At 49.3% G+C, this 22,040-nt stretch overlaps 1 protein-coding gene across 2 annotated transcripts; it reads right to left on the bottom strand.

Annotated features, from left to right (window-relative positions):
- Window positions 1-5,229: 5,229 nt before the first annotated feature.
- On the bottom strand, window positions 5,230-22,040 carry LOC107388065 (period circadian protein homolog 2). Of its 2 annotated transcripts, none has more exons than XM_015963420.3 (22): window positions 21,902-22,040; window positions 18,460-19,023; window positions 16,803-16,895; window positions 16,441-16,595; window positions 16,221-16,342; window positions 12,217-12,418; window positions 11,728-11,779; window positions 10,100-10,242; window positions 9,765-9,843; window positions 9,585-9,691; window positions 9,361-9,514; window positions 9,162-9,270; window positions 8,829-9,087; window positions 8,546-8,690; window positions 8,336-8,472; window positions 8,051-8,257; window positions 7,726-7,971; window positions 6,520-7,559; window positions 6,233-6,446; window positions 5,934-6,153; window positions 5,693-5,843; window positions 5,230-5,618 (listed from the first exon to the last, which is right to left on the bottom strand). In XM_015963420.3, exons 2-22 carry the CDS (start codon window positions 18,912-18,914, stop codon window positions 5,463-5,465), a joined length of 4,446 nt encoding a protein of 1,481 aa, XP_015818906.3. In that variant the 5' UTR covers window positions 18,915-19,023; window positions 21,902-22,040; the 3' UTR covers window positions 5,230-5,462. The 2 variants fall into 2 exon arrangements, with proteins under 2 accessions (XP_015818906.3, XP_070399871.1); XM_070543770.1 differs by having other exon boundaries at window positions 16,441-16,601; window positions 16,809-16,895.

The raw sequence follows: 22,040 nt of genomic DNA, 5'->3' as shown, positions 1-22,040 counted from the left end.
GACCAGAATATCTGGAGGACCGTGTGTGGGAGCCTCGGAGTAAAACCTGGGAAGGACACCGCCCCAACGCATGCCTCCTTTGCCAAACCATTGGACCTTAGCTCTGAGTCCAAAGTTTGTCCCGAACTGCTTTTGAGCCGCCTCTTCACCCCGTCTGATGTAACTGGATCCAATAATCCAGATTACTGGAGTTCGAGGCTGCTCAGACTTGATGGTAGATGCAGTTTTGGGGGGTTCGGAGACACTTTTGGGTCCTGAATCCGTCCCTTTCCTACGACCTTTGAGGCGGATCATAGTGGGACGTTTCTGCTGAGGTGTGCCTTCTGACAGCCGCGGCCTTTTAGCAGCGCTGGGGAAGTCAGAGTTCTCGTGACCTCCGTCACTCGAACGCTTTCTTCTCCCCAACAGCTGAATGCGAGGAGTATCCTGGAGTTGGACAGAGGACGTCTGTCTTTTCTCCACTAAGGAAATTCCTCGGTACCTTGCCAGCGTTTTATATCTTTGGTCTTGTCGATTAGCCCGTAAAACAGAGGAGTTTTTGCTGGAGATGGATGTTAAACCTCCACTGGTGTCCACAGACGCGGCTGTCTTGAAAAAGACACTTGGTTCCTCAAAGGGCTGAATCTGACGAGACTTGTCAGGTTTTGATGCAGACAGACACAGGTTTTGTGTTTCTGCAAAGCTAGTTCCTCTGTAGCTAGCCAGAAGTTCATATCTGCGTCGTTTGTGAAGCGACTGTAGCTCAGAGGACCTTAGCCCTGACTGGAAAGCTGGTTGGCTGTTTGAGAGAACAAAGACCTTTTTGCACTCCATGATTTTCGAGCAGTGAATAATTTAGCTATAAATATTCACCAAATGCACCAGATTTCTCTGAAGGAAGCTGTTCAAAAGATGTTGTTTACACAAAACCAACAAGTTTTCTGAGAGCAACAATCCGTCCAACCACCTTCTTCAAAGCAAGTCTGACACTGACTGACCACTGACTGCAGACCTTTATGTATATGTCCATGCTGCAGACGTGCTGGTCATAAAGGCTTTGTGACGTCATCACGCCACCTGCGCTTCCGTGCGTGCAGACGATTACAATTGTACTGGTGCGCGTGCTACTTTACGTCTGCTGATACTACCATACGTCTTCTACTGGTGCTACAAGTGCTGTCAGACATGCGTCAACGCTGTGCCCGTCTTGTGTCGGGTTTCTGTCTCCAGAGGGTCCGGTCCGGTCCAGTTGGGACAGAAAGAACGTTTAGCTGCTTCTGCAGGTTCTAATGAAACACTTTTAAACACTAAAGACTAGAAATGTCAGTCCTACCTGTAAATACGAGCTCAATGAAGCACGTGAAAGTAAACACGTGAACTTTGTGCACACGCAGCAACAACAGTAGAGGGCGAGCGGTATTTAGCGTAGCACTCGGCAGGTCACCATGGCAACAAGGGCTTGCTTCTACGTTACGTAAAAGGAGTGGAAAATCGTTTCTGGCGCTGAATCCAGGAAGTAGAGACAACAAGATGACCAAACAGATCAACTTTAATTAGAAAATATCAGGAACATGAAATCAGGCAGATGAAGTCAGTTGTCTTAACCACGGTGTTACAGGTAAATGTAAACCGTCTGTTGGACCAATGTCGCCCCCTCTTGTGGCTGTTTGCTGGTACTGCACCTAAAATATTGACATTATTCTAATGGTTCTGAAAGAAAACGAAACATCTGTAATAAAACCAGTTTTGGTCTAATTAAAATTACACCCATGCACCTAACATCTTCATCACGCTGTTGTAAAAGCCATCTCTGCTCAGCCCTTTCCTAAAATTAGATCAAAAACCATTTAGATGCTGAACAGAATTATTCTGGTTAAGCAGATTAAATAAGATAAGTTGTTTCTTGGTCCTTTGCATGTCCTTACCACAAGCCTGTCATGTCTTTACTCAGGATCCCAACATCTCTGGTTGTGGTGACCACGTTGTGTTGGTCCATGCCGTCATTGTCCTTAATCAAGACACACGAAAACATGACTTCATGCACAGCAGTTAAAATTTATTTTATTTTGTTGTCATGCAATAATCTTGACTCATACTCACCTGCTCTCTGGGTGGAAAGCTGTAAGGTGTCTTAACATACACACGGTCGGTGTCCGGTGGACTCAGAGGAAAGCAAATAATTGTATCAGTCAGTTTGTTTTACAGTTATCCAAAGAGGATTGACATTTGCACTTATTATACCACCACCATTGTTGAAAGTTGACAACATATCAAACTTTCTGCTTTTTAAAATCAACTAATCAACCAAAACACATTGGAAAAGCTAAATACAACAACTGATAATTGTGGGACTGCTGCCGTCTCAGAATCATTCCATCCCTGAAAGCGGTGACCTATTTTCAAACAGGCAGGAGTAAGGTCTTCACTGACCATGGTGCTGCTTTCATGTTTTCTTTTTATCTTGAATACGAAACGTTACCGTCAGACTAATATTTACTGGATGCTATACACGCAACTACTTGTCAAAATAACTATAATACATGTAAAAATATATCTGAATGGATTTTAAGGGAATTTCCTGTTACATGTTTTAACAGATTGTACACGTCTGAGCGCGACAATTTTTGGCCTACCACATTGCCGTCGTGAGTTTGCTGCTTGTTAGATGAGGAGTCATAAAAGGTCAAATAAATAGCCTATTGTTACGTTTATTTTGGCCAAAAGGCTTTCATGTAGCCCATTAAAAATTATATAAAAATATTGTTTCAGAAAAAAAATCACTAATGCGCTATCAAACTATGTCTTAAACATTCAAATTTAACGTAAAAAATCTTCGCAAGTTGTAAAAATATAAATCTGTCTTTTCCTGAACCGTCATTTCCATCTGGTGTTGCAACACGCATGCGAGTTCTCTTGTCTTCGAACATGCAGGCGTGGTTTGTAGGGGGCGTGGTTTGTAGGGGGCGTGGTTTGTAGTGGCAGCGGCTGCAGCTAGACCTTACTCGAGTGGAATTCCGACAGTACTCGTCGCTGGGCTGTGACGTCATCCATCTCAAAATGCCCTCTTAAAAGCATCCTGCCCACGGATTCGGACACACCCTTAGACTCGCTCTCACGTATTTTAAACAGATGTTTAGGGTTATACGTTATGAAACTGCCAACACTTTTAAACAACTGGGCATCTTTTAAGTCATTTACTACATCATTTCGATGGATATTTCCAGATTAATGGTAAAAACGACACGTTGTCACTTTAATGTTTATTTTTTTCTTCATTCAACTTTTTTGGATTTATTGTAATCAGATTACTTCAAACATGTTTCGGCTGGTCTGACGGTTTGGTTCTTCATTATCAGAGTAATACGGAAGAGGGTTAGGGCTGAAAAAGAAAAAAGAAAGGCCTTTTCTGGGAATTGTTAGTCACGATTCTCTTTTGTTTCCAGGGGCCCTGATCCTCTTGCACAGATTTAAAAGGTCTTGATTCAGATCTGCTCCGTCCCTGCTGGACCTGGTCTGTGTGAGCCTGGAGGAACTGAGCTCAGCTCCAGCTTGGTTTGGAGAGCCTTTCCCCTAAAAAGCTCAGTTTGATATCTAATCAGGTTCTGATCAGAAACATTTAGGTGTGATATCGTCCAAGTGTCACAGCCAAAGTTTCAGTTGTGCTCGTAAAAAATGAGATAAAAAAGACAAATACGTCAAACTGGTTTTATTACTGCAGTTTATTACAACATCGGTTTAAACAACACGTCTTCTCAGCTACAAAAATGCACTTCAGTGTGCTAGTTTAAAACACGACACAGGAAATGGGACAAGTGTACATAAACGTCATCGAGTGCTAGAGGCGAATGCGTCTACAGCACAGAGCCTCCAGCATCCCGTTGCTGCTCGAGCCCTGCGGCGAACAAACACACTCACAATACTGAACACATTCCTCTCTTCAGGGTTCGTGTCAGAAGACCCGGAGGGCCCAGGAGCCGGCAGGGGCCCCGGAGGGTCGATGAGCACAAAATAAATAAGAGACGGAGATAAAGTGTTGATGCGTACGTCGGTGACTAGCGCCTGAACTTCCTGTGCATGTGTTCATTCAGACATACAGGCAGAAGGGTGGGAGCTATCACCCAGCATCATGCTCCGCCCACATTCACACACACATCCTATGATCCATTTACAGCAACGTGACCTGGGATTTATTAGAGGTAGGGTTTGTCCTCGACCACCCCACACACACACACACACACACACACACGGAAAATAGAAAAATAGAATAAAAAAATCTTAAAGGTCAACATGGAAACAGAACCAAAGAGGGACGTGAGACTACGTGAGATGCTCTTGGTCCGGTCTGTGGAACGTTCACAGATCCGTGTTTCTGCGTTAGCACCAGACTTGTTCCCTGTTCCTACCCAGCCTCGGTCTGGCCGATCCAGTTCCTAGAACTGGCTCTGCCGGGACCTGAAGCTCAGGCTGGAGGTTGCTACATCCGTTCAGCAGATGTCAGCGTGACCACTCAGAGTCACACCGATCTCACACACACTTCTAGCTGCTAACACCTACTTTAGAAATGCTTCTGTAAGAATGACAGGAGGAGGGGATCCTAGCGGCTGCGAGGGCGGACCTGTAGTTCTGCGTCGTGTGTAAAACCCACTGGTTTGTTCAGAATCAGCCAAGAGCTGCAGCACCTCGCTGGAACAGGTTTTTGCAACAGGACGAAATTTGCACCAACACCTGGAGCTTGTGACTTTGAATACAATCATATGACTTCCTGGTTAAAAAGCATCAGAACGATGCCGGCTGGCAGCTTCTCGACGGCGGTTGCTCCCCTGGTTCTGCTTTGTGCTCAGAGGTCACGGAGAAGTGCGCTCCTCTTTAAAAGTGACCCAAAACCCTTCGTAGTGCTGAAGCCTTTAAAGTGTTCAGATGTTGCTGTGATGATTTGGCTTTAGCTCAAACACCTACTCTAGACCCACATAGAAGTAAATAAAATATCTGAATAAATACATTTATGCACCAGATTGTCTCCGCCTCATTCCTACATCTCATCCTGTCGGAGTTCAGTGCTGACGATGCACCCATGCGTCGGACTCTCAGGTCCAAACTGAGGAGTAAAAGTGTACGTGAGCAGCGGCCCGCTGGAGCCGGACCCCGTGGTCCAGTCAGCACCACGGCTCCAGAGCGGAGACCCTGATGGGACGAGCGAACGCGGCGCAGAGAGGAAACGGCAACACGCGCTCACCGGCGCTTCGTAAACGTACCACCGGTAAACCCAGGTGTTCAGCTGTGGCGCCTCTCTGGAGGGAGGGGGTGTACGATGGCAGAACTACTGAAGGCGAGCACTACCGCCATCCACACACACACACACACACACACACACACACACACACACCCTCGTAAAGCGGGCTGATGGCGACACCGAGCTGTCCAGACAGTCAGGCACAGATCCAGATGTGTGAGTGTGTGTGTACATTGGTTCGTGTCTGCTAAGTTCAGGAGGCGGGGTCTGACTGAGGTTTAGCCTCCTCCGATTGGCTCTGGGCTCGCTGCCCGTCTCTGCCCAGCTCCTCCCCCAGCTCGCCCATGTCCATGTCCAGCAGGTCCTCCTCAATGGGTGCGGCAGCAGCGTCCTCACAGTAAACACACTCCTGCGCAGACACACACGTGCACTTAGTGACCACTCGTCCCAGGCTAACCTGAGGGTTACCTGTGTGCTGCTCACCTTGATGTTGATGGCTGAGGGGAGACCCCCCCTCCTCATCCAGGGATGATCTTCCACCAGCTCTCGCCGCTGCTCCGAGGTGAAGTGAGGCTGACTCTTCTGCATCTGTCTCAGCCTCTCCTTGTCCTCTCTCAGCACCCGCTGAATGTCCCTGGGAACAAAAACGCACTTTACACACCTGCACCAGGTGAACAAGCATCAGAGCCCGCTTCAGATACGGTGGCTCCAGTCGGATCCTCACCTGGACGGCATCTGATATGTCATCATGACCTTGTCGTCAGCGTTGGCCATCAGCAGCCAGAGGGGCTCCTGGAGGACATACTTGATGAAATGCTCTCCCTCCCCTTTGGTCTGAGACTTGCCACCATCAGAGACTCCTTCCCCTCTCATTTTAGCCTTCCCTCTGGGGTCGTGCTCCAAAGAGTCAACGCTGCCAAAGTACTTGCTGGTGTTGCTGCTTCCTGAGGACATTGGAGGAGGAAAACCGTCAGCGGTTATACTTCGGAGCACTGAGAGCATTGAGGCTGCTCTTCAGCTGACCTGTTCTGCTGCCAGAAGCTCCACTGGCTGAAGTACGACAGGCGTTGGAGCCGGAGCCTGACGCTGAGCCCGACCCCAGGCCGGATCCCATGGACCCTGAGGTAGCTGATCCGGTGCCAGAGTGGGCGTCCTCCTGCTCCTGTAGAAGGATGTCCAGCAGGTCACAGGAGGAGGAGTTCCCATCGCTGTGAGCTCCATCTCCTCTGGACTCCAGCTAAAACAGACCAGACACTCATTCAGACCCTCTCCAGCAGGATTTAGATCTGGTTACGCTCAGAGGTTCTCACCTGCTGACGACTGTCAGTCTTAGCTGCTCCTCCATTCTTCTCTGCTGCTGCTGACGCTGCAGCAGCGCAGCCACCCTGACCTCCAGCGGGAGGAGCTGCGCCGTCCTGACGCTGCCCCTCCTCCATGCTCAACAGGTTGAGCTGCAGCGGTGAGCTGCAGCGGGACTCAAACAGTGGCGGTGATGTGGTGGGCTCTCGAGCCCCAGACGCTGGGGTGGAGGATCGAGATGCTGCACCCTCTCTGGGCTCCACGGCCGGGGCTTTGGGGAGCTCGGAGGCGATGGTGTAGGGGAAGGGCTGAGCCGGATACGGAGCCTGAGCTACAAACTGTGTCTGCACTGGGAAAGAGGATTGTCCAGTGAAGGGCTGCTGGGTGGGGTAGGCCGCCTGAGGGGCCTGGAACGGCTGCGCGGTGGCGTAGGGAATCTGAGCCGTCTGAAAAGGCTGCTGAGGAGAAAAGGCCGTCTGCACTGGGAAAGGCTGCTGGCTGGTGAAGGAGGGCTGCGGCTGCATAGGGTAGGCCGGCGGTGGCGTCTGAAAGGGCTGCTGGCTGGAGTAGGCAGGCGGAGTCTGCGTCTGCTCCGAGAAAAAAGCTGGTCTTGGTGCAGCTCCCAGCTGCCCTACTTGGGGGAAAATGGGCAGAACTAAAGCCACCACAGGTGTGACGATGGGTGCGGGGTATGGAGCGGCGGCGGGAGGAACCTGGACGTTCTGTCCCTCTCCAAAACTAGAGGACAGAGACGGGTCAGGGCGAGGGGCCTGAGCCGGAGCAGCGGGGGTCGGCGGGTAGAGGGGGTAAGCAGGCACCATGGTGGGATAGGACACGTTGAATGCTGATTGGGACGCTTCAGACGGCGACCACGAGGTCTGATTAAGACCCTGTAGGGGGGGGCGGGGTTTGCGGTTGGACACAGCGCTGTCGGAGGAATCAGGATGCTTCATGCGAGGCTTCTTGGACTTCCTGTTGCGGTTTCCCTTCTTGGCGGTGGTCTCCGGCCTCGCGGCGCCTTGTTTAACAGCGACCTGTAGTCCAGATGACTCTGAGACAAACACACAGGTACACACAGCGTTAGTGGTGATGTCATACAGACTGGTCATGTGACCACGGTAAACCATTCTAATATGGATGATGAATAACCAGCAGCGAGCTGGTGCTGGAGCCACCTGAGCTCCGATGGAACCGTGGCTCCGCCCCTCCTGCCGTACCTTCACCATTGGCCGGGCTTCTCTGACTGTGCAGATACGAGGAACATTCCTTCTGGAGGCTCCTGGCGTTCCAGAGCTCTCTGCAGCGGTTCAGGAAGGCCTGCTCCTCTTTTTGCGTGTGAGCCGCCAGCACCTCCTTGGTCAGACCCAGCCTCTTGTAGGCCTCCTTTTCCTGGCTGGGGGGGGGCACCATACTGACTGGAACAGCGGGCGGTGCTGGGCTCTCTGCTACATCTTCTATGATCTCTGCAGCACAAAGAAGATGAAAGTTAGACTCCTGCTGGTCCCGCTCTCAGCTCTGCGTGACTCTAGGGGAGCAGCTCACCGGACTCGGGCTGAGGCTTCTTGTCTCCCACGTGGACGATGGTGCTGCTGTAGCTGCACTGTGAGGTGATTGATACGATGCTCTCAGCCTTGCTGGGCAGAGCGAGGGGGGCCAGCGTGCCCCCCACCACAGCGGCTGCTCCGGACGGGGGCTTCTTAGGTGCCTTCATGTTGGACATCCCCGGCTGAGGGTCCAGCATCAGTGCATCTGAACGAGGACAGGAGGTCAGGAGGTTATGACCTATAGCACTGAGGCTGAACGCCAGGATGTGCAGGTGGCTCGTACCTGCGTGTGTCCCTTGAGGAACCTGCATCCCATCTTCTGAGCCTCTCTTGTCATCGTCTGAGTTGGATGAGGTGGTGTTGGAGGAAAACTGGTACTTCCTTTTCACCGTGACGGGAACGTTACAGCTCTCCAGATACCTGAGCACGACACGGGTTTGTTAGCGGTGGGGAGTGGCTCGCACCGTTACCTCTAGTGAGCACGGGGACTGACCGGATGACACTGTCGAGGCAGCTGATCTGCTGGTAGGAGCACACCGTCTGGTCTTTGCAGACAAAGTCCTCCGTGCTGGCTCCGGCGCCGTCTCTGACCGAGTCCTTCAGACGCAGCGCCGAGCTCCTCTGAGCCGCTGCAGGAACTGAACAGGGAGGAAGGAGAAAACATCAGGAAACGGAACCAAAGATCTCACTGAGTAAACAGATTCATCCACAAGAACCCGAGAGAGCGTCTCTCTGCGTGCTAGACCAGTCCTCTAGCTGAATCTGACAGGACTTACCGTCAGAGGTCCTCCTCGGCTCGTTCTTGGGCGGCCATGGTGAGGAGGACCGCATGCAGACCTGAGAGTCCTGGTTCTTCAGCATATGGACACCTTTACAGATTTCCTGAAAGGTCCTGGAGGGCTTGGTCTTGCTGGACTCCTCTGCTGCGTTTCCAGCTGTGATGTTCTTGTTGCTTTCGCTGGATGAGCTGATGCTCACCTGCTGCTCGTGGGAACCGTTGCTGCCGTAACCGCTGGAGCCCGTGTTGTGGACTGGCTGTGGAGAGAAGAAACTGTTAGTTTAACAGTGTGTGTGTGTGTGTGTGTGTGTGTGTGTGTGTGTTTACACACTTGGAGTAACAGTCTGTGGATTTGTTCACTGATTTCCTGAATGTCTGAGTCCATCATCTTCCCTCCATGGAAAGCAGGAGCAGCAAAGACGTCCTCGTTGACGGGGTCCCTGGAGGACACGGAGACACACGTGTCACCTTCTTCATGGGACCTGACAAACCAAGTCTTCAGCTAGAGTCGGCTTGGTGGACATACTCACATGCGTACTTTGTGCCTGCCGATGACGAAGGAGACCTTGCGGCTCCAGGGGTTGACGAAACTGGACCAGCTGGTGTCGATGGTGATGTACTCACCGTTTCGTGCACAGAAGCGGATGGAGGAATGGTCGAAGGGCTGGCCGGCATACTGCAGAACTACAAACAGGAGCAGTGAGGAGAGATGTGACTGAACTCCTACGCACCGAGCAGATGAGGGGCTCCTTACTCTTGCGATGCACAGCCAGCATTAGAGGGCGGTCACTTGGGTGCAGGTTACGCAGGATGGGGGTCCCGATCAGGTCCTGGGGGAGGTAGCCCAGCAGAGGCACGGCCCTGTCACAAACACAAACATGAGGTGAACACAATGACGAAAGCTCCTAAAGGGTCCTTCAGAGACTCCACACACCTCTCGTCCACATCCTGGAACACACAGTTAGGTGTGTGTGTGGTCGTGAAGATCCTTTTGTCAGGAGGAATTCTGGGAGCTGGGAGAAGAAAACGATGGGATCGGGTCATTTGGCTTTCCATAGAAACGGCATGAAAGGACAAAATCCCTGAAAGCATTTTCTCACTAAATAAGAGATCAGTAAGAACAGATGAACACATGAACGAGCTGAAACTCCTCTACAGGGCGAACGCATCAGACACGGCTGCTCTTTATGACCCCAGGAGGCTGATCCAGGATCAGACTTAAACCCTTCTGTTCATCCTTACAGCTAGCGGATTGTTGTAAGCTCTCACCTTCGTATCCGGAGTGCACCCGCTCAGCCAGCAGGAGGCAGCAGAACTGCTCCTCAGCCAGCTCAGCATCCTGCACCTTCATCAGGTACGGGGTCATGCGGAACGGGTAGTACTGGAGGTCGCCCTCACGCTCCTTACCGCCGCTGCAGCACACACACACACACACACACAGGTTATCAGCTCAACGCGACACAAGGGAGCCTGAAGGCTCATTCAGGTGGATTCAGGTGCGTCTCTGTGGAGAACCACACAGGTCATCTTATAAAAGCTCATGTGAAGCTAGAGTCAGCCGACCAGTGAATAAAGTTTAGCTTTCACCACTGAGAGACGTTTAAAGATGTGGTTCACTCGTTTAGGTACAACGCTTGCAGTGCTCTTTAGTAGAAACAAGTACCTTAAAAGTAGTACTCTGGGCGGAAAACGCTAGGGATGTGAATCTTAGAGCAACTCACCGTTTGATTCGATTCTCAATTTAAATCGATTCTCAGTCAGTACTAACAAAGCGTGTGGGCTCCAGGATGAACTGCTTTGTTGTACAAGTCGGTTAAAGAAGCTACGGGACATTTTTATTAGACTTTAATCTACAAGGTAAACTAAAGCGGTTCTAAAACTGTAAACAGAAACCATCTTCTGACCGAAAGGCAACATTTATTTTTGTTTACCTTGTAAAATATAACAAATCTGTAGTTACCTAACAGTAACTTTGAAAGTAATAGTCAAATACTTTTCAAGTATGTGTAGAAACAAGTTACATGAGTAATCCTGAGTACTCATGTATCAACTTAGAAAATAAATATGAGAATATCTCTCATTTCTGAGTATGGAAACAATGACATTCAAGCGCCCTCTTATCAGCAGATTCAAACATGAATCGTCTCAGTTAATGGGAGCACAAAAGTAATCAGAGTACTGACTCTCCTAACAAAGATCACAAAAGTGCATCTCAGACCTGTAACGTGCCAAATATTTCAGTTCTTGGAATCGATTCTGAATCTTTGTGAATCGATTCTGACTCGTTATAAATAAGAATCCCGATTCAGACTTGAATCGATTTTTTTCAGCACCTCTAGAAAAAGCAGCCTCTGGAGTCTTATTTCCTCTCCTCTGATTGGCTAACAGCAACACCACTCTACCACTGACTCTGCTCTGCCATGTTGATGTTTCATCTCCACAAATAACACATGCCTGGAGGAGTTCTGCTGTGTGGGGGAGTTGCTAATGCTAACAGTTAGCTTCTAATGCCGTTTCCTGGACGCTAAACCAACAACAGCCTTCCTCGTCGTGAGTCCAGGTGGGCGAGTCCATGAATGTTAGTGACAGGGTGACGTTGATCTGTCAGGATTTTCTAATCCTAGAGTTTCACCGTCTGTTTTCTGTCAGAAGCTAATGCAGGAGGTAGGTGTAGGAGACTATTTTCATGTTCAGCCTGCATGAAAACCTCAGAGTGACCCTTAATAATCAGAAATAATCAGTAAAAATCATTCTTCAGTGTTTCGCACCTTTTAGACTGTTAGTAAGCTTGTAAGTGCATAAGTCCCACCCACATCCTTCCTGCCCTCTCTGCCACTGACTCAGCTGCTCTGAGCAGGAGACTAGGATGAACGAAGAGGAGGGACTCCCTCACTCACCTGATGCGGCAAAAGAAGGACTTCTCCTGCATGCACTCGGTGGGAGATGACTCTGGACAGGAGAAAGTGGGACAAACGTGATTAAGTTTGTGTTTAAAACAGTTTAAAGTCCCAGTAGTCACCACACACTGGTGAAATGACATCTCTGCATGTGACCTATCCCCGCGGGGAGCTGCAGCAGTGGCTGCGACGGGAGCCATTTGGTTTAACCCCCAATTGAACGCCTTAAAGCTGAGTGTCGAGCTGAGAGGCATTGGGTCCCATTTTTAAGTCTTTGGTATGACCCGACTGGGATTTGAACCCCCGATCCTCCAGTCCCACAGTGGACACTCCTAGACTCGGCCTAGTATCCGACTATATTTGGGGTGAATACAGAGACGTGGGGAGGCATGTGATCAGTGTGTGTGTGTGTGTGTGTGTGTGTGTGTGTGTTGTGAATGACACAGACACTCGTGGACACACAGGCGATGGAAGGGGTGCTTCAGGTACCTGCTCCGGTGCACATGCTCCAGGAGGGGAGGCGGTACGGCGTGGTGAAGCTGTAGAACACGCTGACATCCTGAGGTGTCAGGAACTCCACAAACTTGGCGTTGTTGAACACTTCCCGCTTACAGTTCAAGATGGATGCCGCCTGGTCTGAGATGTAAACGATCCTCCCGGTGATGAGCGACACGGCCACGGCAAATATATCCTAGAAAGTTTAAAGAGCACATCGTGATAACCAGCCGTGAACGGATCCCGCAGAACAACAGAGTCAGAGAGGGTGCTAGTCACAGAGCTGGAAACGTGTTTCAGGTCCGTTTAGATCAGAGGGGTTATTCTCCCGTTTGTAATCGAGTTCTACTGATCCAAACTAGTTTGTGTTTACTAACCCAGAGGGGGCAGCTATCAGATTTCCAAGGAGCTCCTCTGTTTCAGGCTCTCAGAACCACTGTCGGGATGTGAGTAGGGCTAGCCTAGTGAGCTAGCTTTGCCAAGTTTGGTCTAGGAACGCTCCACTGGAACCTCTGCAGCCCCAACAGCATTCTGGCTGGCCAATCACAGCTCTCTAGAGGGGCTTCAAACACATAAAGAGCTGCGATTGGTCCATAATGGTGGGCCAATCATAGTGCTCTATCTGCTTAGTGAACAAATCAGAGCGTTATCCGCTTTGTGGGCCAATCAGGGCACTCTATATGGCTGGTGGGTGGGATGATGCAACAGAGTGAAACAAGATGGCGACAGCTCGTTAGAAACGGCTTCTACATCCATGTTGGACTGTTAGAACTTGGGCTTCATCAGAATCAGGAGCAGATAGATGGATTTAAGAGCTTTTTTTAAGAAAAAAATATGTTTTCTCCTTCTTCAACTGCGGACCGCCTCATTTACCGATGGCTGTTGCGGTGAGTATGTCACATTCATTGTCCAGTAGCATGCGGAGATCATTTGAAAGACAACGGTAGAACCCGCCCCACAACCGAGAGCCGTCAGTGGAGCATGGCCAGACTAAATAACACATTTATTTAGTCTGGCTTGCCAGGCTAGAGTAGGGTTGCAACAATGACACACTGAGAAATAATCATGATTATTTTACATGAATGGATTTCACGTTTGTACTAACATAAATAAATCACACATACTCTAGATTAAAGTGCACGATTACAGTCTCTTACGGTTGAACCGCTGAGGAAGTCTACTGCTCCTCAGAAATTCTGCTTAGAAAAGTTCATTAGTGAAATCTAATGTCTGTAATTTTTACTTTACAGTTTAAAACTTTTAAAATGCCTTCAGAAGGGCTGAACACTTATTTCACCAATACATCTGCAGTGGTCTTTAGCAGCAATGGTTGTCTTGCAAGTCGTACGCCAGTGCACCATTTTCAGGACATCAGTCTAGTTTAAGTGTCTTGGTCGGGATGGAGACATGCAACGCCATTATCCGTCCTTGTGAGGGCTCTCCAGCAGAATCGCAACAACAGACGGAGTCCAGCTCTCTTTTCTAAACATCCGTCCAACAAGGAGAACACAAGCTCGGGATTGGTCGGGACGCCGCTGCCGCCATTGCGGCCTCATAGACATAAAGAGAGCCGCAGATATCTAGCGGCAGACACGCGGCTTGAAGAATGCGCCGCGGAAAAACTGTAGAGATATGAACGTTTCATTCACCCGTGAGTGGAGGAGTGAAAGGCGTTTTATTCGTGGATGGAGATTAGGAGGAGAACGAGGGACAAATCTGTCAGTGTTAAAAATCTCTGAAATACAAAAAGACACAATAAGCACAAGAGTAAATGCTCTAACTAGGACATATCATACCCGGTTATTTTCAAAATAAAATGCAACGTTGCGATGTTATATATAACTTACGTCAGCACGTGTGACCGAACGGCTTTGTTTACCACCAGTTTCCTTCGAAAAGTGCAACGGTGCGATTCCTCGCGAATGTTGTGATCTCTCGATGAGGAAGGTGTCAGAAGTCTCGAGGGATTTTAGAATCTCGCGGGTACAGCGAGGCGCGGCGAGGAAGCCGTGCCGCGGCCCAGACTCTCCCGGTGTGAAAAGGACCGCTTTGAAGTTCACAAGCGAGCCGCTCCGCTGATGCTTGCAGTGTGGAACCAGGGTCAGAAGTTAGCCACATCCCTTAAATCCCGATATGTGGACATCTCTCCTCTGATTGGCTAACAGCAACACGACTCTACCACTGACTCTATTTGCTCTGCAACGTTGATGTTTAATCTCCACAAATAACACAAGCCTGGAGGAGTTCCGCTGTGTGGTGGAGATGCTAAAGCTAATGGTTAGCTTCTACTAGCGGAGACGTTCTCTGCTGTTTCCTGGACGCTAAACCAACAAACGGCCTTCCCCGTCGTGAGTCCAGGTGGGTGAGTCCATGAATGTTAGTGACAGGGTGACGTAGATCTGTCAGGATTTTCTACTCCTAGAGCTTCACCGTCTGTTTTCTATCAGAAACTAAAGCAGGAGGTAGGTGTAGGAGACTATTTTCATGTTCAGCCTGCATGAAACACTCACTTATAATCAGAAATTATCGTCGTCGTCTTCCTCCGCTTATCCGGGTCCGGGTCGCGGGGGCAGCATCCCAACTAGGGAGCTCCAGACCGTCCTCTCCCCGGCCACCTCCACCAGCTCCTCCGGCAGGACCCCAAGGCGTTCCCAGACCAGATTGGAGATGTAACCTCTCCAACGTGTCCTGGGTCGACCCGGGGGCCTCCTGCCGGCAGGACGTGCCCGAAACACCTCCCCAGGGAGGCGTCCAGGAGGCATCCTGACCAGATGCCCAAACCACCTCAACTGGCTCCTTTCGATCCGGAGGAGCAGCGGTTCTACTCCGAGTCCCTCCCGAATGTCCGAGCTCCTCACCCTATCTCTAAGGCTGAGCCCGGCCACCCTACGGAGGAAACTCATTTCGGCCGCTTGTATCCGCGATCTCGTTCTTTCGGTCATTACCCAAAGCTCATGACCATAGGTGAGGATTGGGACGTAGATCGACCGGTAAATCGAGAGCCTGGCTTTCTGGCTCAGCTCCCTCTTCCCCACGACAGATCGGCTCAGCGTCCGCATCACTGCAGACGCCGAACCGATCCGCCTGTCGATCTCCCGATCCCTCCTACCCTCACTCGTGAACAAGACCCCGAGATACTTAAACTCCTCCACTTGAGGTAGGACCTCTCCCCCGACCCGGAGTTGGCAATAAGAAATTATATTTAAAAAAAAAAGATTTTTCAGTGAACCACACCTTTAATTATATTTGCCCTTTTTGAGTTTCTGTAAACAGACATAAAGGTTTAACTGCTGACATCTGCTCAGGGTTAGCGTCGAAGGACGGAGACTCCTTAATGACTTAAGATGCTAAATTCCCACTAGTGCAGTTGTTATTATGAATATCCTTAAATATCATTTCTACGTGTTTATATAATTAATTTTCTAATTTCATCAGTAAGAATATAAGTCGGACAATGATAAATGATATTACTACTATGCTGAACAGGAATTACAGAGAGGTGTTGTTGATTAAATGTTAAGGTGGCTTGCCATACAGCCTGTTGTAGACAGATACAGGGGAAACGTAGAATGACACTACTAAATTAACCCGTTCACTCATTATTCTAATATGACTGTTAATCCGTTCAGTCACTAATGTAATCTGACTCAGCTGGAGATTATTTGTCTGTGTGATAATCTCAGAGGTGACAACAAGTTGGGAGCGTCGCAACTTTTTTCTGCCAGTTCTGCGGACGGACGAGACGCCGTTCTGAATTTGTCCTTTAGCAGCTTTGGGAGTCTAAAATATTCCCTCACAGGAGACTGGAAGCACTTCCTAGGTGGAAACGGAGCGGCCCCGGTGGTTGGTGATGCTGGTTCTGTTCGTTCTGGCCCGCTAACGATTCTTCTTACTTGCGGAGTCGGAGACGTCTTTACGGTGGGTCAACCGCAGCGTTTCACACTGTGGTTAACAGCCAAACCGGTTAACCCCGGCAACCCTAGCTGTGAGGTACTTACAGTGTTCTTCAGGGTGTACTCTGAGGTGATGGTGTTGATTTCCTCTATGGTGTAGGAGGACACATCAAACCCTGGAGGCTGGCTGTCATTAATCATCAGCATCTGATAATATTCTTCATTGGCTGTGGAATGAAAGCAAGGTGGATCGGTCGGATTAGTTTTATATCATTTCATTTGCCAAGACTTGAAAAAAAGGGCTTCAAAGTGCTGGCGAGCCTACCTTTCACCTGTTTGATGCACCTCAGCGCGTACTTGAGCGTGTTGACTGTGTTGGACTTGCCCTTGCCTCTCTTCTCCACAGGCAGGTGCATCTTCAGCTCCTTCAGAGTCTTGAAGAGCTCCTTCTGAGTCTTGGCTTTGGCCGACTGCTCGCTGCTGCAGGTCACCACAGAGAAGAGACACGCGTGTCAGAATGACTAGGTCTAGCGGTTCGGTCGTCCTTCACACTCGGGACGTTAAACGTGGGGGTGAACTACGGGTCTGGCTCTCTATGACGTTCATCGGACACCTCTCTAGAACTAGACGGTGGTACAAAGTCTGCTCTGAACTCTGCCTGCAGTGAAGAGCAAAAAGCCCGCTGACCTGCAGCCGCTGGAGGAGGGGTTGTCCTGCTCGGAGCTCACCAGGCTGAAAGCGTTGGAGCTGCTGGGTGGGGAGGGACTGTGGGAGTTGGAGCTGAAACAACAAAACATCAGAGTGTTAGAAACGCTGTTTCTACTCATTTACGTAACTATTCTCTCTACTACAGAGGGAGCCGAGTGCTACTGCAACTCCCAGTGACTGATACGTTACTGAACGTTTTATTTACAGATGAAGCAGGAAGACACATGCAGTCCTGAAGCTCTGATCCTTTAGGAGCTAAAGACGACTGATCTACTGTGAGCTCTGCCAGATAAAGGATGCCCACAGCTCCTTATTCCTGTTTTAAATGATCCTGAGCACTAAGCGATGAGAGTGAGAGCTGCACGGACACTAAAGGAATAAAACAATCAGCTAAGATGTGAAAGGACACGTCCTTTTCTCTAGACAACAGGATCACAGACGCAATAATCAGAGAAAATCCCAAGAAGTTGATTTGATCATCATCAGGACCGCCTCCAACTCTACGCTTGGGCATCGAGCATCGATTGGAATCTTTTCCAGCTGTTAGTTTTTCCCGGAATCGTTCAAAGTTTTTTATTTAGATTCCTGGTTTCCATTCCTAGAGTGCCGACCGGAAGAGGAATCCGCGGCCGATCTACGTGAAAAATAAACGTGGTCTGCAAATTGTGATCGACGTTTTTCAGAGCTGATCTCACCAGCTGTGTGTGCAGCGCCGAGGCTGCTTCCAGACTTTGGTTGTGGTCAGAAACAAACACACGGGTTGTGCTGCAAGTCTTTTTCTTTTTCCCTCCAAAACATGTTTGTGTCTGAATGAAGGTGATGTTGTTGTTCATAGAGTTAAAATTCATGTTGAAGTTAAGATTATTTCATCCAGTAGGACCTGTGGTTAGCTGGCTCGTGTAACGCATGTCATGTCTTCAAAGAATCGGAATCGGGAATCGATAGGAACTGGAATAAGGAATTGGAATCGGAATCGTTCAAAAGAAATGATGCCCGACCCCATCTACCTCCACCGTTGTTAAACGGGGAGTCAGAGTTATGGAAAGAAGTCTTTACTGAACCCAGATGGGTCTCACAGGCAACACGGCCTTCCACCATGCAGACTTCTCTTTTCTAGATGAACATTTTAGACGTGGGAGTTTGTGAAAAACAACCTCTGTGAACCAACAAAACCAGGGTTCCCCCAGCGCCTAACCAGCCGCCAGGCTAAGCATCATGCCCCGCCCCCCTCCCTGACCCTACCGTGTGCTTCCCCCCCCCAGCCCGGCTCTCACGGAGGAGCGCTGTGGGACGGAGCGGCGTTTTCATCCCAGAGATGCCTGATGTGACACCTGATGATGAAGGTGACCAGTCAGGCTCGTTAGCTCCAGGACGCTCTGCTGCAGCTAAACACGTCTAAACTCAGACACACGTTAGCTACACCGCGTCGCTGGACTTTATAAACCCGCCATCTTTAGTCTGAGTCATAACTCATAAATTATGACTGCTGTATTTGTCAACAGCCAATCAGAATGCCCCTACTGGTAAACACCGAAGGATTAGATGATTATTCACTAATGAACGGTACGTCCACCACCCCCCGTCGAAAGAGAAAGCACACTATTTCCCAGAGTTCACTGCGTCTGAGCTCGCTCACCTCTTGTTGCTCCCTGAAGACTCCATAAGAGCAGAGTCCTTTCCGTTGCTGGTGGAGCTGCCCACGGACTCGTTGCCATGGGACTCGTTGCCGTGCGACTCGTTGCCATGGGACTCTGTCCCACTCCCACTCGACCCGCTGCCTCCCATCTCTACATCCTCATGCAGAGGTGGTCGTTGTCGCTTCCTGTCGCCGTGAGGGGAACCCAGTGAGGCTGGATGCTCATGGCTGCTGTCGCTGCCCTCAGACGCCAGTCCTAACTCAGGGACCAGTCCCCCACCATCCTGCCCAGCACAACCCTCACTGCAGCTGCTGGCCATGCGGTGAAGTTGGCTCAGAGAGCCACACAGTGGGTCCTGCTCTTCCTCAGCCCGGAAGCCAACCCTTTCCTGGTTCCGCTCACAGGCGTCCAGAGTGGGGTAGCGGTACAGCTGTGGGTCACCGTCCTCAGACATCAGATGAGCCAACGGATGCAAGGTGAGGTTACTTTCCACATGACAACGCCAAAAGCAGCACGGCACCGGGATAGCAACAGAACCGCTGTCTCAGGAGGACAGGTGGAGCCTGGGGGAGCAAGCAGGACAGGTGGGGTTAAACTAAGACACCTGTTCCTGTCCAGGTAAAAAAAAAAAACATAAAAGGTAGAAGAAATCAATATGGATGAATATTCAACAGCCCTCAGCTACAGCACACACACACCCTCTGTGACAGGGTTAACCCTAACCCTGCGTGCCATTGAAGTGTCTTCAGGGACAACAGTACCAACAGAACCTTTGACCCACACCCTCCTCCTAATTCAGCGATGCTCTGAAACCTCGTTAAATGATCCAGTCGTCGCCAGTCCTCCAGAGACCCCGATGACCTTTGACTCGTTGGAGGAGTGAAAACCTGCGAACTCACCTCTGGGAGGGGGGCGGTCCCTCACGTCTTCATTAGGTAATACCTCCACACACACAGTGCTTCATCCATTCATGCAACATCCATAGCAACAGCATCATAACACACTACGCATTCACACCCTCCAGCGTGTTGGACCCGACACACGAAGCAAACATGAGATGGCTCATCAGCAGAAAACTGCTCCTATTCCTTCTCTAGACCTGAACTGATAAAAATAAAAGCCTCCTCCATCTCCGCCTCCCGGGAATCACAAGAGCCGGGTTCATTTACGTCCAGTAAGATAAAATAGAAAAATCCAAACAAAACATTTCAACCATCTCCTGCAGTCCTGTCAGGCTGCTGCTTTACTCGAGTAGTTTTATGTAACTTGTAACTTTTGCAGAGGGATTCTGGAGTTTTTAGATGCGCAGACGTCTAAGAGACTTTCCAGCCACCCACACATCCTCCGCCACCGTTCAAGATAACCGGCTAGCAAGTACAAGGGTGGAAATAGCCAAGCTGCCTGCAGGACTTTCTATTGGCTGCTGCAACAAGCCAATCAGAGCGGAGGGCTTCAACAGTTTAACACGACGTCGGACATCTGAAGGGACACTCCTCAGAGACATGCATTACCCTCACTCCTTTACTGTAGGACCTACAGGGAAGTCTGCGTCTCGGTAACTACATAACATGACAGTGACAGCTGTTTTATTCCATAGCCAGCAAACAAAATACACCAAATATGTAAAACCTGGTTAACTTGATGATAAAAGACGTTTCCACACAACATTTATTTAGAAGAAGAAGAAAATATCATTTCTACGGCGCCTCTCAAGATAAAAATCACCAGGCGCTTCACAAAAACAAAAAATGTAAAAATATAAAACAGAATTTAGAAATGATTGAAAATATATTTAAAATTAGCAACAAAAAATAGACAACTGTGGTTAAAAGTGTAAAGAGAGAGGGAGGGTGAACAGGAAAGAGGGAAATCAGTGGATCCAGAGGAAGGTGGAACAGGAGAGGGTGATGAAGAGTTAGATGTTCTCAGACCCGAATAGCTGAAACAAGTGGATGAAAATAACAGATCTAAGTAAATTTAGCTATAAATCTTGTATCACCATGGAGACCGATAATAAGACTGTTTCCATGGCCTCAGCTCAGAACCAACCTGTAGAAGCTCATCCGAGTCCCTCACAAGTTCAACTCACCAACCAGGAGAATGGCTCTGAGCTCACCAGAGATGATTTCTTCCATCAATGCTAACACAAATACAAGCGGACACATTTACCCAGCAGCTACACAGAAACAAGGATGCTTCTGAACGGCTGCAGCGGCTCTGAGCGTCTGAAAGCAGAGCGACACAGTGACATAATGAAACTGAGCTGCCTCTGCTTGGGCTGAGCCCAGTTTCAGAGGAGGCTGATAGAGCCAGCAGCACACTAGCACACATCTCAGCATTATACAACCTGGCCTGGCCCCGGTCACATGGATGCTGCCATAGTGGAGCACAGAGCTGCTGGCCTCGTTTCATAAACCACACGCTTCCTCCTGCAGCTCAGCTCTCCTCAGGGCATTCTCTATGTTTATGTTTGTTTATTAGGCAGACGCCTTTATCTTACCATTTATAACCTATAGGGCATAAATAATGTATGTAAATAATGCAGCCCAGAAGAAGCTTACTGTACCAGTTAGAGGTGTGGTGTGAATTAAGTTTGAGTTAAGGTTAGGGATAGATCAGTGTTGGTTCTGGTTAGGGTTAGGCGTGGTGAGATCACAACAATGAATGGAAGTCAATGGAGGGTCCTCACTATGGTAGAAAGACATACGTGTGTGTGTGTGTGTGTGTGTGTGTGTGTGTGTGTGTGTGTGTGTGTGTGTGTGTGTGTGTGTGTGTGTGTGTGTGTGTGTGTGTGTGTGTGTGTGTGTGTGTGTGTGTGTGTGTGAGGGGGCGGTCTCTGCAGCCTTTAAACCCGATCAGATTTTAGTTGACATGACATAAATCTGAACATCTAAACACACAAATATAAACACGAAGCGTCAGACTTGAACCGCAAGTTCAGGATTCTAATCCAAACAGACTGACCGACCGAGCCACCGGTTTATTAACGAATCATTATTTACACTTTTAACATGTGAACGTTCGAAATCAGCTGAATTACGTCTAATAAAGCCACAAACATGGTTTTATTGTGATTCGGCAGCCCCCCTCCCTCCCAGCTCCCAGTGACCTGCTATTCCAGCCCCACACACACGTTGACCTGCAATCCACGGCACGGTACACTGACACAGTTATGTAAAAGTGGGCTTTTCGCCGAAAACCCGCGACAAACACGGCCCTTCTCACCGCGGGACGACTCATTTAACACAATTATACCTCCCTCCACCTATGTGGGCCGACGGAAAACTCAAATCAACATGATTTAAGGTATAAAAGTAAAATAAGTAGAGCAGGCACGAATTTCGCGCATGCGCAAATAGCGATTTAATTATGCAACTTATTTTTTGAGCTCGCGCACTCCTTTCTGCTAAAGCACAAACGTTTGAATGGCGGGAAACCTACCTGTCGTGTCGAATAAAAACACCTGTTCTGTCGTCTCCGGCGAACAAGAAAATAAAAGCGAGCGGAGAAGAAAACATCCAGAAAAGGAGGCCAGTATTCCTCAATGGGAGTATGGCTTCAGTTCGGACTGACACAGTAG

The sequence above is a fragment of the Nothobranchius furzeri genome, chromosome 13, assembly GCF_043380555.1.
Source record: "Nothobranchius furzeri strain GRZ-AD chromosome 13, NfurGRZ-RIMD1, whole genome shotgun sequence".
Lineage (NCBI taxonomy): Eukaryota > Metazoa > Chordata > Actinopteri > Cyprinodontiformes > Nothobranchiidae > Nothobranchius > Nothobranchius furzeri.
This window is presented reverse-complemented; position numbering and strand designations above follow the sequence as displayed.

Excerpts from the sequence above, each read along its gene's own strand:
- LOC107388065 (XM_015963420.3), bottom strand. The coding sequence starts at position 18,914 with ATGTCTGAGGACGGTGACCCACAGCTGTACCGCTACCCCACTCTGGAC. Across the intron at positions 9,271-9,360 it reads GGCAGGCACAAAGTACGCAT|GGACCCCGTCAACGAGGACG; the intron begins GTGAGTATGTCC and ends CGTGTCCTCCAG. Across the intron at positions 7,972-8,050 it reads GAAGCCTCAGCCCGAGTCCG|AGATCATAGAAGATGTAGCA; the intron begins GTGAGCTGCTCC and ends TTTGTGCTGCAG.